The sequence below is a fragment of the Dermacentor albipictus genome, chromosome 5, assembly GCF_038994185.2.
Source record: "Dermacentor albipictus isolate Rhodes 1998 colony chromosome 5, USDA_Dalb.pri_finalv2, whole genome shotgun sequence".
Classification (NCBI taxonomy): domain Eukaryota; kingdom Metazoa; phylum Arthropoda; class Arachnida; order Ixodida; family Ixodidae; genus Dermacentor; species Dermacentor albipictus.
The window spans coordinates 140,331,937-140,350,503 of NC_091825.1; the positions used below are offsets into that span (position 1 = coordinate 140,331,937).

General features: G+C 48.4%; 1 protein-coding gene across 5 annotated transcripts in view; it reads right to left on the minus strand.

Moving 5' to 3' along the window:
* Positions 1–410: 410 nt before the first annotated feature.
* The window catches only part of LOC135908390 (cell adhesion molecule Dscam1-like), a 52,234-nt gene continuing 34,077 nt past the window's right edge, over positions 411–18,567 (minus strand). For all 5 annotated transcript variants that reach the window (XM_070539010.1, XM_070539011.1, XM_070539012.1 and 2 more), the window contains 8 exons: positions 16,819–16,983; positions 16,093–16,163; positions 14,724–14,961; positions 13,563–13,655; positions 12,523–12,714; positions 5,963–6,199; positions 4,888–5,111; positions 411–4,063 (listed from right to left, as the gene is read on the minus strand). In XM_070539010.1, the coding sequence (XP_070395111.1) occupies positions 3,980–4,063; positions 4,888–5,111; positions 5,963–6,199; positions 12,523–12,714; positions 13,563–13,655; positions 14,724–14,961; positions 16,093–16,163; positions 16,819–16,983 (1,304 nt within the window). In that variant the 3' untranslated portion in view covers positions 411–3,979. The remainder of the gene's footprint in view (positions 4,064–4,887; positions 5,112–5,962; positions 6,200–12,522; positions 12,715–13,562; positions 13,656–14,723; positions 14,962–16,092; positions 16,164–16,818; positions 16,984–18,567) is intronic.

Consider the following 18,567-nt stretch of genomic DNA (forward strand, 5'->3'; position numbering starts at 1 on the left):
CTTAAAAAAAAGAACTAATGAATGTGTTGTTTCTCGTGATTTAGTTTTCAACTGTATGCACAAAGGTGGCTATTTGCTTAGTGTCTATTGAAAGCGGAAATAGGCACCTACCAGAAAGTATAGTGCGAAGGCACTAAGAAAACCCAAGCAGTTTCCCCGATGGGATAGCTTCGCAGTGAAGAAACAATCGACTTGGTATGATGAAAAGCTCTTCTTCCCCTGCAAAGATTTCTTTCCGAGAAGCCCGCTTCGGTATCCTTTGTTGAGTCTCGATACTTTCCTCGTTGATGCTGACTTTGCCTTTCATGAAATTTTCTCCTTCTTAGGGATTTGCGGAAAAATAGTCGTGTTATTAGCGAATTTTCGTATCATGTGGCGACTCCGTTTAAATAACGTGCACGGAAACAGAGTTTGATGGTTTGAAGGACAACCGAAACGGTGATCTTTTCTTTATTTTCATTATTTACAAATTGTGACAAGGTATGTAATGCAATTTTACAAAAGAACGGCTCATTCGAGACGCACGCATTGATTCAGCCACAAGACAAAACAGTGTGACAACAGTAGTGTTATTTTTTTTCTTTTTTTTTCACATCACACCCACAGACGACATATGAAGCAGCTTGAGAAGTATGCCTGCACACAGAAAGAATGTGAAACGAAATATACACTGTACATGAAGCCTGTAGCAACTCCTCTACACTGCAGGACAGTTCTGCGGAATAACTCGCGAAACTATGAAAGTCTGCTGGGGGAGATAAGGATAGAAGAAATTATACGTTTTCCAGCTTTAGCTTTGAGCTAAACTAAAATCTAACATTTTAGCGAGAAGACTATACATGTTCGAAAGCTTTCAGTTCGTTTGTAAAAACAAACCTTGGGGTTGAGCGAGCTTATCAATGTGATGGCACGGAAGAGACCGTGCGTTCTCGTTGACCAGGTCGTTTCGCAAGTATTCAGTTTATGCAGAAGCTGTCCAACAGTGTTACCAGCAGCCGCAATAAATATAAATTATCTCTACATTCCTTGCCCCCACTCCCCCCCCCCCCAAAAAAAAAAGAAAAAAAAAGGGGGGTTGCATGGCATCTCAGCATTCATTACGCTTAAGTGACGAACACCACAAGACATACAATCGAAACCTGAAACCTAGTATTTACAACAAACAACTGCACGAAAGCAAAAGGACACATTTTTTTAACGGCGCTGCTACTGGTGGGAGATAACACCAATGTTCCTGTGACCTCGTTTGCTACGTCGAAATATTGTCTAAATAGAAGATGCTCACGGCGTATGTTTGTGGTTTCAGAAACCCTGTCGCGTACTACAGACGTTGCTCGGAAAAAGAAAAAGAAAGAGAGGAAATATTGACTTGCAACGAAAGGCTTTATCAGCGGACAATCTTCCTGCTTCAGACTCAAAATTATGTGCGAGAGCTCCGACGGTGTCGCTTCATGTTGTTTTGGTGCAGTGCTCTGATCGAAAGCGAACGTACAGGTGGGTTCAGCCGTACCAAAACAAAGATGGTCTTTGACTGCGCTCTCGCGGTGCTGTATGAGCTTGCCTCAAGCGCTGCTTCGCAAATTGTTTGTGACCCATAGTACCACAAAGTGCAAGGTAAACTTTGCTACCCTGTTTACGTCAACCTGCTAAGCATCAAACAAAAGCTAACATTGTGCAACTAAATTAAGAGCAATAAGTTTCTTGTGGAACTACTTTTGATGCTCGACACCTTAGTGCGCTTTCACTGCGCTGTGTTGGCTGCGGAACTGATTGTGAGCGCTTTCCGCAGAGAATGCGCGAAGAAAATAATTCAAACGATGCGTTGACGCGAGGATTCCATCTACGAGTACAGAGTCCACGAGTGAGACTGAACCAGTTTCCACGACAACAGCGCAATGTCACAGCACAATTTGTATGGCACGACACGCAAGACGCTGGGTCAACCCTGTAACGTCTGTTTTTTTTCTACTAGGAATTGTCCTACCACGCACCACCTCACTCCTGCCTACACTTGTTTGGCAACTGGCAATACCCTATATAGATTAACCTTAGCGCCACTTCAGTTCCTGTCTTGCTGCTGCTGGCCGCTGCTCGCGTTAGGCGGCGCTACAGGCGTTAGGCGGCGCCCTTACAGCACCACGTCCGGCACGTTTGGCATATGGACGAAGTGTCATCCGCGCCGCGTGACGCTATTTCTTGATGCCGGTTGTCGTGTCGCGTATCAGATAGGGCTTTGCGCCAACGGCGCTCGAATGAAGATAAAGATATTATATAGGGTATGACGTGGGACACTTTAGGTTCGTGTGAAGGAGGAAGAGATTTTATAGGCATGGTAATTGACGTTTATGGAAAACGAAAGTATGTCGGGGCAGCCGTTAAGTCGTAACTAAGTGTCGCGCTGGCTTGCAGCCGCGACTGCAGCAACGATGCGGCAACACCAATGTTGTGATGCGACGTAAGCGCGGCAAGTTAACGCACCTTCAAAAGTGAATGCTCAGCATAAACGGGTGTGGAAACCATCGAATGTAATTTCGCAGCAGCAAATCATAAATACATATGTACAACGCCAAGTCACCTTTTCAGGTGAGCGCCTAGCTACCGTTTCTCATACGTATTTCCTCACGCACCATTCTGAACAGGCTTGAGCATAAACGGAGCGTGGCGTGCGAAGGTTAAAAAAGAAATGTTTCTCAAACAAAATTGGTGGGTTCCTCAAGCGTTTCGCAAGCGCTGCCTGTACGTATGCACGCAGATTCAAATGGTAATCTCGGCTGCATTATGGTCACGGGCTTGTAGAGTCACGATCGGCTGTCTCTGCGATGGCGTCAAGCGACGTGTCATATCCGGCCTCGTACCTCTCTAACAGTATGCGTATTCAGCAACCTGGGACCGTATTTCCCATCGACCACTTTCGGGGATATTGTTTTCATTGCACGTTGATTTGCGAAGCTAACGTAAGAGATCGTGACGAATGCAGGCACGCACCTTCCACCAGCGTTATTTTCTTAGTGCACAGTTTACGAGTGCGTTGACAGGTTTCCGTCGTTCCAGCGAGGCGTCTCTTTGGACGTTACGTCACGCAGAAATGAAAGCATTCCCGTAAGGGAACGAGTAAGAGTGCGGCCACTGTTGTAACGACCATACACTGTTCGCTCGTGGATCTATAAACTCAAATCTCACTGTAGCTCTCCACAAGAACGTACTATCGTTTCCGTAGAGCAAGCCACCGCTGACAATTGAACACAATCGTTGCGATCGCTTCACACCAGGGGCGACCGCACGGCATCTGTAACACTGTTACGGTCGCACTGAATCACAGAGTAGGCAAACTTCAACGAACTGAGGAAGTTGGTCTGTCAGGAAATTTCAAATTAACGACGGAAAGCACTGGCGACTGCAGCTAGCAACGTCGCACAAGCGGTACATGAGCTACAAGCATCGTGGGACATATCATTGGTTTAACGGGAGGCCAGATCAAAAGTTGCAGCTCTCACACACGTTATCTCATTGCGTTATTGTTGCAAAAAAAGGATTCTGTGCTGCTCCACCGCGCTCCCCGTAGGGTACCTCACTGACTCACTGAGAGAACACATTGCCCGCGGTGATGAACTCGCAAGGTGTCAACTTGCCCGCTTGCGAGCTCATGGGGTGAGCAGCTGGGATTGCCGTGACTAGTTTGATGAGGAGCCAGCAGCTCACGAGCTTTCCAGGTTTGCGCATGCGCGACATCCGCTATGCACGTTGCACTCGCGTAACAGGACAGAGAGCACTGCATCGTGGTACGCTAGGCACGCTCACAGTGAGCGTAACTTGCTCGCGAACGCCGAGGGTTGGGAACAGCGGGGTCCGGATGTGTGCTCTGTGGTTTTTAGCGGATGTGGTGAAACGTGAGAGAAACGAGTGCGACGATGGTTCGAGGGCGCCCGATGCCTACTCCACCTCTACGGTGGGATCCGTGCGTAGTTCACGCGGCGTGGCATCACTGGGCGCTCTCGTACATGTGGTCCTTCTTGATGGACATGCAGGACTTGGCACCCATGGGAAGCGTTGGTAGCTCCCGGTTCTGCGAGGGGAAGGAATGGTGTCACGTCATGAATGCGATCATGAATGCGAGTTTTGCGTCAAAGTCGGCTAGCAGCATGTCGATAAAAGCGTGCTGTTGCCAGGGCGTAATCTAGCGGCTGTCTATGTGCCCATACTACTAATAATGTTGCGAACGTCCCCGTTAGCGGTATACGGATATGCAAGAAAGCGAATAATACGCTGAATTTTTCATCGATACTTGTGTTTCACAACAGCTCACTCGAGTTTTCAGCAGCTGCTTATATCATATTTATTTACTGTTCACGTACAGCGATGCCACTGTCGGGGAATGTCAAATAAGTTGCTTGCATCAAACCGTGGCGGCTTTGTTAACCTCTATTCCCACGCAGTGCCACCATGGGCTGCATTCAAGGACGTCATCGTTTGCTGCTTAACGCAGCAGTTTAGCTTGCTGGAAGAATGCTTGCATATCGCACGCAGGTCATAAGGTCCTGTTTTAAATCTCAGCACACTGCACTTTGAGTACTCGCCGTCCGTCACTGCAAATTTCTCCTGCCTTATGTATGTAGCGACAGACCAAGGGGCTTCTGCTGATTCCGAGCTTACTTGGTGTCTGGAGTGAATGTCAGTCTATTCACCTGCGTAACTGGCGCTTCAGCAACGCATTTTACGGATACATCGCGCCTACCGGAGCAATTGGGTGCTCCAGCCTCCATGAAGATCGCAAAGTGAGACTCGACGCAGCGAGCCACTCGAAAAACCTGTAGCAAACTATAGCCGTGCTTGCTACGAGAACAGCCCCCTGCCTGTAGCCACGCATTACTACAGATCGGCGTGGCGTACCTGTGCGAGGAACGTCTTCATCTCCTGGTTGACGTTGTGCCTGGCCATCTTGGCCTCGAGCTCTTCGGTCATGGGCAGCGTGGCGCAGGGCGCTGGGTACAGCGCGCACGGGTGGTCAGCAGGCAGCGGCGGTGGCTGCACCTCCACGTAGCGCTGCGAGAGGCCCGTGTATTCGCCGGCCGCCTGCTGTGCCTTCTCGGCGTGCCGCGCGCTCGTCGATGTCACTGCGCAGAAATGCACCGAGCACCAGTCAGCACGAGCTCATCGGGCAGCTAGACGTAATGTCAGATTCACCTACTACGCAGCTCCACTGCTTTTGCACGAGTAGTCTGTTCGACCCTGTCGTATTGAATGTCTCTCTGTCAGTGCTTGATCGAAGGCGGTGGTAGTATACCCCTATTATTTTATATGATATTATTTTTTCGTTCTCAGATGTATTCACATTGACAGCTGTGCAATTCATTTTATTTAAGATTCGGAAGCTTCCGATTCTTTGGTGCTGCGGGCAGGGTCAGGAATATTTGTTTTATTTTATGTAATTTAAAATGTAACACTATTTTGTGACCGTGCTTAAAAAATATGCGAGCTTTCGCCTGAACGACGCGACAACCAGACAACTAGACACTGGGAAATTCATTGTAATGCACTTGCTGTTAAAAAAAATGAAAGCAAGATGTATCGCCCTTGTCTACAGATTGAAAGTCTTGTTTCAAAATTACGTAGTTCGAGGCGGTGAGGCCAGCACTTTTAGACGGATAAGTATTTGTTTTCCTTTGAACACTACCAGCTTCACTCGGAGTTACCCGAGTCCATGGATCTGCTTTTGTGCCAGGCAGCGAAAGCTAACGCCGCGAGTGTTTCTTTTGCGTGTCTGTGTCACTCTGTGCTGAATCGTTACAGATAAGCAAGGCAAATTTTGGCCTTGTTAGTTTTTGTAGCCTGTAGTAATTTACATGGAGTAGTAGGCAACTCAGAACTACTAGGACTACTGGAGTTAGGCAACGCTGGACTACTGGAGTACAGCACCGCTTAGTGGTTGGTGTCGCGGCTTGAACGAGCAAAGGTTCGTTCTCACTCTGCGGCTGTCCGTCGAAGCCGGCGGCGAATTGCTTGCTCCGCCTCTCCATGGTGCCCGGTGGAGGCTGGAGCGGCGGTTGCGGAGGTCGGCGTTTGATTCGCTGGAGGCACACGCACGTCACGATGACCACGAGCACGATGGTCACCAAGCTCGCCAGCACGGGGATCATGATGAACAGGTTCAGGTAGAGCGGGGTGCTGGCGTCTCCGAAGATCGGGGACTGCATCACGCCACCTGCGTGCACAGAGCAGAGATGTGAGCGGCGGCGTTGTTGCGGGAGAGTGCAAATTTGCGACAGCCAAAATACGTGTTCAGTTTTTACGTAGTTGCAAAGTCGCGCAGCAGGCCGAAACCCCGACTCGCTGCGAGCCTTCGAGTGCGAAGTCATGAAATACGCGGCGTTCGTATACAAAGCTGATGCGCGGGGAGCTGCATTTGAAGAAAAAGTTTACTATAAGCATATATTCAAACACGAACAATTGCGAATCTGCTCCAACGCGTTGTTCTATATCCAGGTTCACTCGCATATTTAGCATTGGCGGAATTGAAGCAGCACAACTGCTTAGCCGCTAAACCACACCGCGGTTGGCGATAAATGGTGACGTCTGTGTTAGTGCTAATAATTTGCTTTCTTTGCTGTATTACGTCACACAGGGTTTAAACGCTCATTACTTGCACGCCACAGTTCACGTTGTTACGCGTAACAGGCGTTCGGATCTGTGGCGGCTTGCACGAACATTTAATAACGTAAACACAGCGAATTTAAGAACGCATTCTTATGTGGACTAGGCGTTGTTTATGGAACATTTAAGAACGCGTTCTTAAATTTGTTATTTTCATTATTAAATGTTCGTCAAGCCGCCCCTGATCACTTAGCGTTTCAGTCTATGCTGATGATACACGTGGAAACTGGAAAACATGCATTGAGGCTAGATGATGCACTTTAAGCACCGGCGTGAACAGCAAAACGCACACGGGCTCACCAACACTAACTCACGTCGTCGCTATATGGCGTACGTTCTGTATTCGCAACTTTCACCGCCTATAGGTGGCGCTACTCGAAATTCAATATGGCTGTCGTTAAGGGGATCGTGTAGACGCCACCGGCAAGTGTACACGCTGCATCGGATCGCGTAGTGTTTCCGGCCGCAGCGTGGTATTGTCATGTCTTCATTTCAAGGACTACTGACTCTGGGATGTATTATTACCCACATCGGGGGTTCAGAAACGCGTGTTCGGTGACTGGTTGAAGGTGAAGAAGTGTTGAACGCAGGACACATCGTTTGCTGCGGCTTGAAAGAATGCACAGCCTCGTCGTACACCGTCCAAGGATTGTGCTTGCTAACATTACAAGTGCGGCAGAAACCGCTTGAGCTGTGGTTCGAATTTAGGAGCGACGAAACCATAAAGATGGGTACATGTGCTATTTACTGGCTTTGTTTTGTTTTTTTTCTTGCGAGTCCCTCGCCGAATAGGCTTCAGTGGCCGCACTTCAGGAAATTAAAACAGCTCATTGTATTTACTGCAGAGGCGTGAGCGGGCCCCAACGCTCCGTGAGAATGAATAGCTTGCTGCTGGTGCGTGTAGCATGGTGTACGTGTACTACATATTCGGTCGTCCACTCTTAGTTTGAACACGCGATCACATGGCTGCGCTCTTCGGCCTGCAAGTGCGACCGACACATGTGCGTTTCCAGGCAGACTGGTTTATGCGTAAAGGGACCACGAGTTGCTGCTTCACGTCGTCTGCATTTTTGCTACGATGCGCGGCTGTGAGCACGGCTACACGCTAAGAGGGGCCCCTTGTACTGCCGCGGCTTCAGTGTCCGAACCCTTGCCTCGCGCTGCCTGGCAAACTATGCTGCCTTTATGCGCTAGTAAACAAAGGGTATTCGCTCGCATTCATTTGCTAAAGCATCGTCTATGCAGTCGTACAGCACATGGAAAACGTTTAATGATGCCACAAAACTGATTTCATCGCCGCAGGAGCATTACATTGGTTTGGTTATTCTCCGATGAACCGTAGAACTCGATTCGCGTGCCCACACCTCAAAAGTGGTTCTTCCAGTACTTACTCGAAGTTTTTTTGTTTTTTTTAGCCCAGATGCGAAAAGCCGCTAAGAAAATACTGCACGAAGGCAGCGCGAAAGGAAAAAAGATACACAGTGAAACGGGAGAAAGAGCAATACATCACGTTTATTCACATAACATGAAGAGTGCCTGTCTTGCATTGGAGCAACAATTTTTTTTTTCACAGGGCCACTGCTCTTGCAAAGCAGGCAAGCAAGCAGGCAACACAGGCTGTGAGCCGTACCTGATTGTGCAGCATATCCACACCAACCAGCATGCACAAAAGTTTGAGGAACTTCTCTTCTACGAAGTCGCATTCAGAGACTGGGACAGGTTAAGAATTTACAGAGCTGATATGAACCATTTGAGTGCTCAGCTAGCAACATTTTATAAGGACATCGTTGCTGTGAGCTCAGCACAAGCAGTTAGAATTTGTGCCGAGACTGCTGGGCAAAATAATACACAGTGGCAAAGAGAGCGAATGCTCAAAATAACAGGAAAAAAGTGCCACACATTCTAGATTTGTGCCATCAATAACAAACAGCTGGCAAAACAAAATTGAAAAACTGCTGACGCAAAACTTCCAAGGAAACGACGCCACGAGATATGGCAAGGCGTGCGAGAAGCCAGCTCTCGAAGAGTATGCACTTAACAGATTGCTTTCGCGACAGGCTTCCCAATGCATAATTTCACTGCCCACTCCTTTTTCATTCGTTCGTCGCAAGGAAACGAGTGAAGGCTTACCTCGCCTTTGACTGCACGGCGTGTGCACTGAGGCACATTGCCCATTTTGTTGCTCTTGTACGTCTTGCCCATTACATCAAACACGTAACCCGTCAGAACAGTGCCTCTGCGAAAGGCAACCTGTGCCTCAGCTGCGTAGATCACTGCAGAGCTCTGAAATACCGCTGTAAAAAGCGACCCCAAACAAATACAAAACAACGGCTCCAGCGCATCACACTAACTGAACACGGGCGACGCGGGTACGAAACGCGGGCATCCCCTCGTTGAGGCTTACGACGGCTGCCGCATGGCGTCACTACCATCTGTGAAAGTTGCGAATACCTCACTGTGGTAAAACCTGCACTGTCAGTTTCAAGAGGACATGGCGCTACTGTTATAGACCGGACTTCGCATTGGAAGTAAGGTGCCAATTACAGCACGCGTGCGTTAAATCTGGCTGGCCAGATTTTGAGTAATAGATCTTGTTTTTTGTTTTTTCCTGAGCTCGAGCTCAACGGCGTCTTCGAAAAAGTTTTGTCTTTTAACGGCTCCTGCCGGGTAACTTCGCCTGCTAGCAGTGAATCAATGCGCGGTATGAACTTGGGTCAACAGTATCACTATAGTGTCACTGTTGTAGTTCGGCTTGCATGTTCAGTCACAGGGGCTAGATCATGGAGGCCAAAGTTACTTATGTACTCCGTCTACTGAATTCGGGACGGCCAGTTGCACGTGAGCTCCAATTCTGTTTGTCGATCTCGCTTGTTGTCTATACTTTGCCTTCCGAGTAGTAATGAAAAAAAAAGTAAACAAATAATTCGCGAACGAGCAGTTGCTGTAAAGGTCATGAAACTTCTCTAAGTTATGAAAATCACCATCAGTCATCCTGCATGATGACTGATGGCGGAGTCCAGAACCGGCACCTGATTCTAGAACAAGCTGATGTTCCGAACCAAAAATGCAAGCGTTGTAGTCGCTTATGTAATTTCGTCTACAACTTTGATGTGGGGGTTGTACCAGGCGAGAGTGGTTAGGAATATTATCATCGTCTTTTCGTAAGTGTAGTACGCGTTATAGAATTTGCAAAATGGCAAAAATAAATAAAGCTTGCGACGCTCTAGGACAAGTGCTTGCAGAACGTATGACCATTTAACAATGTCTTGCTTTGATCTTTCCTACGTTTATGCTACATTATGCTACGTTTATACTACATAAATCCCGCCACTTAGCATGGGAAGCACAAGTGAGGCCAGTCACTGCATCTACCTCAAGCTACTCGCACCAGCGTCGGAAAAAGCAAAACAGAAGCCGTGGCACATTCTTATTCAAGGCGCACTACCAAACATCCCGTCCTTCTTCAGGCATTTTCGTCGCGCTGCGGAGTTCACTACAGCGCTGAACAGGCTCTTTCACTCCTTTCAAGTTTTTATCTTCCGCATGTAGATGAGCGGCTTTCCGTCCGAGCTTCCGGTTTGGCTTTCCTGCAGCACCCTACCTAAGCCGCGATTCCCGCGGTTGCCCCACTGACTGAAAAAAACATACCCGCTTAGAGGCAACTGCACGACATTCCTGGCATCATTCGAAGCCTGACATCGTCGCAGTAGTGCTGCTTTAGAACAAGTTTAGAAGAGAAGCTAGCGCCACCTGTTTGCCGACTTTCTTCGGAGTGTTGCCCGTTTCCTGCTAACTGGCGCAATGCATGGCTTAGAGAGGAAAGCAGGAGACGGAGGTGAGGGCGGTGGCTTCCGTGCGCGGTAAACCGTGAACGGCGGGACCTTTTGACCTCGACCTTAGGCGGGCGAAATTCTCGACTTGTTGGGGACATTTTTCACTATGGTTTCTTTTCACGGCCGTGGCTTGACGCGCCTCACCTTTCTCTGTTTGAATTCTCCCGCGTCACCCATGCGTGTGTCGCCGCGCACGTCGCTTTGACGAGACTCGAAGCGCAACGCCGTCTGAAGACGCCTGACTTTGACACTGGTCCGCGTAAAATATTGATAAGCTAGTGCTCGTGTCTCTCGTGTGACGGTAAAAGCTGGTTAGCGACATTGAGCTTGATTTATGAACAGTCATTTCGCTGGGAGCAAACGTTCTTAGACGGCTGCGAACGAAAACCGGCTTGTTAGAAGGTGCTGAGAAGTACCCGAGGAAAGTTGGAGAGAGTTTGTGTGGTGCTTTTCTTTTCGTAAGAACTAGAGAATCGAAGTTAGCCTGCAAGATTCTAGTTTTCGATAACTTGCGTTGCGTGACGTTTACGATCTGGCTAGCACGTACAGTACGTGCAGCGTTTCTGAAGTATAAATACCGTGTGGCATAGGCGTAAAGCCGCATTGAAACACTAGGGGCTAGGAGGCACTACGGAATCGGTCGCACGTCAAATCGACACTTCTGAGCCCGCCGCGGTAGCTTGGCGGCTACGGCATTGCTCGAAATCGCGGGTTTGATCTCGACCGTGGCAGCCAAATTTCGATTGGAGCGAAATACAGAAACACGAGATTTAGGTGCAAGTTAAGAAACACCAGGATGTCAAAATTAACCCGGAGTCCGGCCACTATCGCGTGCCTCGTAATCCGATCGTGGTTTCGACACGTACAGCCCCAGAATTCAATTTAACACTTCTGCCACGATGTGATTTGCCCGTGAGGCAATAATAATTCTCAGACCTCTTAGCGATTATGAAAAATAGCACACAACAGCGCCTGAAGGAAACACGTATCCCTGTGTCTTCTGTGTACTAAGCAAACAGCAGTGGTGCAAGCAAGGCAACGTTTAACAGCCAACATCCTACTCTAGTATTGGACTAAACGCTGAATAAATTACGCATTTGCCGTCAGCATCACCGCTAATTATCGTCAATCAAAGCAAACAGCATAGAAAGCTTCGCTTACATCGACTCCCAGAGTGCGTGGGATCCGCATTATTTTTGTTTCTTCTCGTTTTTTTTTTCATTGCCTTTAAACAGCAGTACGAGGCACTCACGGGCAGTCTGGACTGTAACTGTCCAAGCAGTGGCAGAACTGTGAGGCTCCGTATTACGTACGTTCTAGCAGCGTCCTGGGCTCTAACACCAAGCAAGGTGTAGAAGAGTGACAGCCTGCTAAAGCTCTTCGCACGCTCTGTGGGTGGAAATAGTTTGCCTGTAAATACGGATGCTCATTCACCCCCGCCAAGCTACAACACAGGGACCTCGTCCCTTAACCTCACGGGAAAAGAAACATTACTGTCTGCAATGCTGCTTGCTCTTTCCTGGTGTCGAAACGCTGAAAAACATGTACCAGTACCTACGTTGGTTTCTCCTAGGCGCTGTATACAGGAAGGACTGATATTGCAATCTGCGCGTCACTCCGTGCGCGGCAGTTGAATGACATTCGCCGATGTACTTTGTACGCCGATGGTTGTCTGATGTCGAAGTCGCGGCGTGCTGTCTATGCTTAGCCTCGGGATGTGTTGCCAGGCAACTAACTGTTCGTATGAGCTGCAGGTCGAGCACTGAGACACGCGAGCCGTTTAATTGAAGTACAACTCTCGTTATACTTATCCATAACGCTCCTTAGGCGCCATTCCCTTCCTTGCAGCAAGCATGGCGATAGTTATTCCGCTGGCAGTTCTTCACAAATGCTCTAGTTTCGGTGGTTTTCTTTGTAAAACCGCATTTAGTTGCTTTGTACAAACCGCATACTCCAACCAAAGTAAGTGTTTGTAATTGTGTGTTGTGTATTCGGCTTGCGTTTGAGACGGTGGCGTACAGCTATATGCATAGACACTCACCGGCCTTGTGCGTCCTGACGGTGATGATCTCGCTGGGATCGCCCGTGCCGTACTCGTTGGTGGAGCTGACGTACATCTGGTAGAGGACGCCGGACTCGAGGCCAGACACGGTGTACGAGGACGATCGTGAGTCAAGGTTCACCTCTTTCCAGTCTTGGGTGCTCTCTTCTGGCCGATGGTACAGCACATAACCTGCGCAGGGGCACGCGTTTCGAATGCGCGGACGTAGGATCTTGCATGCTCTGTGTTGGCGCGTAACTATGAGGGAGTTCTCGCGTTGATATGTATTATATGTAGCAAATACCCAAATGTGCTGTTTAGCGAGGAACGCCGTTTACTGTTTGGCGGGAATGTCTGTTCGGGCGGAATGTTATGACAACCCACATATACAGCTTCTTGCAAAAGTGTTTAGATGTACGGTGTATACGTCAATGCAAGATTTAGTGCGTTGAAAGCGATGAGAATAGAAATGAGCGAAAAGGTGAACACAGTTGTTCTGAATCGCGCTTCTCCATCGATGTGTCATAGCGTAGGGCCACGAGGAAACGCTTACTCATTATATTAATTGGAAGACGCAATGGTTGTAGCCTTCACGATCACCGAAGCAATTACCGTTGGCGGGATACATGTTTTTGGTGTGGAAGGTGTCGCCTAATGAGCATTCAGCAACTGGTTACAACTCAGTAGCACGCTGCCAGGATTTACGCCGTCTGTTTAAACTAGAGTCATGCACGATGGGGCATAATGCGCATGTTCCGGGGTGTTGCGCGTTGCGCCGATATAAGCCCGCGACTTCAGGTAGACCAGCCGGCGCCCGGAAACTCTCTTGTCGACATTTTCGTGGGTGATTGATCAAATGAGCTAGTATGGCTTAATAACCTCGCTATCGGGCTCGATACAAGTTGCTTCCGTGGCTCTCTTCGCGCTCCGCAACAGGTTTGCAAGAAGAGACGGCCTGGCAAAGCATCTCCGTGTGTGTATACTTTCCACACGCTCGTAGACGCGTGGTCGACAGCGACTGCGGAGTGGCGTTCATTTACCTCTCACTCCGCTGGCGAACTGCTGGTGCCAGGTGACAGTGATGGACGAATGCGTCGTGCCGGAGACGAACACCTTCGGAGGCGGCGGCACATCTGAATGAGGGGAGGAGGAATGACATGAGAAGCGCTACGAGTAAGGGGAGGAGCGAAAGCGTACTTAATATAAAAGTCTTCGTGACTGATCACCCGCCGCGAAACCATCTGCAGCCGAATGGCAGTTACATAGTGAATGTGTCTAATCGGACGCTTGCCTCTTCTCTGTTGACCTAGTCGTCGAAGAGACAAAGTCTTAAAAAGAGTATTTCTACACCCATGTCCGATCGCTCTTAGAGAAGTTGGTATTCAGTATGCGGTAATGTAAGCGTGACTGGTTTTCATACCGCTGTCGTATGACAATGAGTGTGATAAAGCTACAGTCTTTAAGGGCACACTAAAGGAAAATGTGAAGTCGAGCTCAGATCCATAGACTATCCGTCTAGAAGTCTATTATAGTTTTCTGCGCAGAAAATAGCCGCCAAAGGTGGCCTCTCCAACTTCCCAATTTGAACCCTGCAGCGTAACGGACCACTTCCACTTGGCGTAATCTCCCACGTGATCTCCCTCTATGCCGCTCTCTGTGAATCAGCGAGTGCTGACATCACATGAGAGGTACCATAATCCACAATAGGTGGCGCCGCTTCGATTTTACATTTTCGTTATTTCCTCGCTTACAATAGCTGTGTTTTCGTTTCGAAGGGCTAGTTCGTTGTTACAGTAGCCTAATCTGTCAATCTAGCTTGACTTAATATGTTCCTTCAGTGTCCCATTTAATGACGGTAACTGTGAGTTAATCAAACAACAATCGCATCTTGAATTATCATAACTACGCGTAGTAATATGGAAAATGAAATGGCATCAGTTTAATTCACTACTGTGGAGCCTATCATGGCCGCGGAGATTCTCTCTCTCTCTCTCTCTCTCTCTCTCTCTATATATATATATATATATATATATATATATATATATATATATATATATATATATATATATATATATTTATGGCCATCGGTTCCATAAAAGCTTGGAAGCCTATGGAGTGCGTCAACTTTAGTGTATGCGTCGTAGAGTGTTTATCACACGTGCTGGAAATGCATGCATAACCTCAGCGAAATGCAGCCTTACCCCCGTCAAGTGTCTTGACGTGCAGCTCGTGCGAGGCGACCCCAGAGCCGGCGGCGTTGTAGGCCTTCACGATGACCGCGTACTCCGTCCCACGTTGGAGGCCGGTGAGGAAGAACTCATGGCTGGCGTTCGGCCGGAACTCGCTGGTGCGGTACGAGTATGGCTGGCCCGACGACGTCGGCTTGTAGCCGATGTAGTAGCCAAGCAGATCGCCGTTCCATTCGTCCGGCGGAGGAGGCTGCATCGAAGATAGGAGAGCCCGAGTTGGCGAGCTTGCGTTAGTCTCGTGTTCCTGTTTCGTGAAGCACTCGCATTCTCTGCCCTGGTCGCACATCCTTGTTGATTTTACAGTGTTTATAAACAGAAAACAAATCTGCAGTTTCCCTTTGAAACACTGCATTCGTCGTGACGTGCTTTTGTGATGAAGTCATAACTTCGACAGAGGTAGGTACTAGGCATCGTCATCGGTGTTTGTGTGTCCTTGGTAATGTGTACCGTCTTTCGCGCTCTTAAATCTGCCACCGGGGAAATGTAAACATTAGCTTTGCTTGAAGCGGTGTTAGCACGCCGAATACAAATGCACTAGGAAAACCTGCGCCCGCTTTTTCGGGGCAAGTGCACGGTACGACGCATATCGATTATTTGGCTATATGAATAATTCGATTTGTGCAGCTAAATCTTCGACGCGGTGGTCTCGGCGGACGTCACTAATGCTTCTCATTTCTTATTTTTTTTCATTACTCTCAGTTCTGGCCGATATTGGCGAAAAAAGGAAGGATCTGTTAAGTGCCCACGCTATTTCATCGATTTCTCATCAGTACCTGATTTCTTTTCTCAGCGAATTTCAGACTTTTTCGTCAAAGAAAAGAAAGAACGAACTTATTAGAGAAAAGAAAACGCTTGTCTTTACCCGGGAGGTGGCTAGCCGCTCTGTGCCTCTGTAAGACTCAAACCCCATCACTCATTGTTATATTGTACATCAAGATGTAGACATTGTACATTGTTCGAACCTTCGATGATGCCTAGTTTAAATGGTCGGTTGTCGTTAAGACAACTTGTTTTCGTTTCGCTGCATTGAACTTGTCTGTAGTTCTACTTTTGTCCATACTCAAATGATGGCGATGTACTCTACGATCAATCATGGCGTTTTTTTTTTCTCCATCCAGCTCCTGTCATACCGTGACGTGATAAATAAAAATAACGATCGGCCAATCACTATTTTATGTGCCCGATTTTACGCGGATCACTGTTCTTGTGCAGTTGGTGCATAAACGTGCATCCTTGACTATATCGGCGAGCTTACTTGTTCTGCGCAATGTGACAACGTCACTTGAACTTAAAACAGTCGCAGGGAGTGTGACGGACTTGCCTTCCATGAAACACGCACGGTGCTCGGCCCCCTGGCCTCGACGTGGAAGTCAGTTGGTGCTGCGCTTGGCTCTGAAACGTGCATGAAGAAAATGTCGTTTAGCAAAGAAGAGCAAGAAATAGAAGGGTCACACAGCGCCATGATAGCTACACACGCGATGGACACGTACTCGTTTGTCAAACCGTACTTTTGGGGGGCGTTCCTCTTTTCACATAACCGTAATGCGAAGCACAGTGCACTGTGAAAGGGGGCGCAATCGTAACGGCGGTCTGCGAGTACTCTATGATTCTTTCCGTTTCAGCAAATAAAACAAAAGCTTCCAGCAAGCTTTTCTGTTATCACGGAGAGTGATCGTTACGAAGAAATGCCTACAAGCACGAGTTGGAAAAGTGAAACGAGAATGTCTATAGTACATATCTCAAACACGATATCTGCCGTTTTCTGGTCAATGGGCTCTTAAAAATCTTGCCGATTGTGGCAGTGTTTGCGCTCGGCAATCATCAAGTAAAGCGATTACTCCACCTATGAGAAACTTCAAAAAGGTGAAGGCTCGAAAACGAGGAATAGTGGATGCATCTACATGACGAGCCTTGAGCGTTCTTTTTTCACTGTATACAGGGGCTGTTGCTGTCTACCTCATTCGATGCTGAATTGAGAACGAAAACCTACGTGCATTCTAGCCCCTGTTTACCAAGCGGGGATCACGTGAGTACTATACTGCGTTACCTTCCTCGCCCGTGTGCAGCTTGACAGGCGTAGAGGCGAGACCGACGCCGACCGAGTTTTCGGCAAGGATGCTGAGGTGATAGGTGGAACCGGGGTGCAGGTCGCCGACCAGGGCTGACGTCTGCGATCCAGGCACTGCCACTTCTTGGAGCCTGTGCGCTGTACCTGCGGTTTTCAGGGACAGTGAGCGAGACACGTCTGCAAAGTCGAGTGCCGGACGAAGAATCATACGCTGGCGACAGGAAACTTGGAAAACAGACGTTTGGCTACTGAATAGAAAGCTTCGTGCACAAAGGGAGGGCGAGAAGACGAAGACTTGATTACATTGGGCCTAGAACCCGACGGAAGATGCATGAGTACAGCGGATTGAGATATCCGTCATTACTGCTAGAAGTAACACTGCGTGACGTACTTTGATTGGGCGGTGCATAAGAACTCGGTATCGAACATCTATTCCTTCGCGGGAGTACCTACGATGTCGCGCAGCTTGCGCCCGTGGAATCTGCTCATTAATTGTCAACAATGTTCCCTTGTGGGGCCAAACCCTCTACGGCTTGAAAATATATGTACCTGTGATCTGAGGGTTAGTCTTCGTTTAGTCAAAGGGACAAGTCACCAGTATTGGCGGCGAGGAGTTACGGAGTCGCCATCTATCGGAAGCGCCTCGCTGGCGTAGTATGAGGGATCAGGTGGCGCGCTCCTCATAGGTTTTGCTGTCAGCGCTCACTGAAAACACCATGCGCGAGCTCTCCCAGACATTTCTGTAAGTACTTTCGAAAGGAGAGAAGTTTCTTACTGTCTAAATAATAATCTTGGGTAAACTGAAAGCACACAATCGTTTACAGACGCTATCTCTTTACCGAAAACGTACAGTGAACGCCACTGCGCGCGGTCGCCGCGATGGAGTCTCCCCAACCCGCTTCTTGCGTGAAAGGTAGGTAAACGCTGGGAGCAAACTATGTGAAATATGTTCTTATAGTGTTTGTATAACTAAATGGAGTGTGATAGAACGAAACCTCAATGCAGCGATCGCGCAGATTCGCAGCGACCGACTGCGCGTCTGCATGCTTGTCCGCGCACTGTGTCGCTTTCTCCGCGCGCGCGTTTTCGCACCGTGCCATGAGCTTTAGGCCGCAGAATATGAGCATTTGACAGTATACAAGCTATCATTGTTGCGTGGGCGCTATCAGAGCTGTTCAAAAATAATTTCATTGTAGAGACTTCGACACCTACGGGGACTGTGATGTGACATCACGACGATTCAATCTTTTTTTTCTTCTAAATTCTTTGACCTTTCAATACTATTTCTCGAGTTGCGTCGCACTGTATGTTTATCGGTGTTCTCAGCGTGCCATTTCCCGCTGCTCCTTTTTTGTAATCCAGTGCATTAATTCATAACACAAACATGATATATGCCATGCTTTTTTAAATGTGCTTCTTACCGCTGCCTTTCCACTCCACTGAACTTGCCAGTATCTATAGCATCGACAAGTTCATAGACCAAACCGTCATGACATTAGTCGGGCAGCGGACTCGGGCGACCGTCTATGTGCGCGCTTTCAGAACATCGCAGACCGGGCGCCATAGCAGAAATCTTCCTCGCGTCTGTGCTTGCTGCATGCCCGAGTTGTAGCCGATGACTGTTTGCCGGTTTTATGTTTCGCGAGCCAAGCTTCACGCAGCTTCTTGTCCTGCGGCTACGTGTGAATAAGGCTGACACCGGCCTCCGTTACATACGTCCGGCATTGC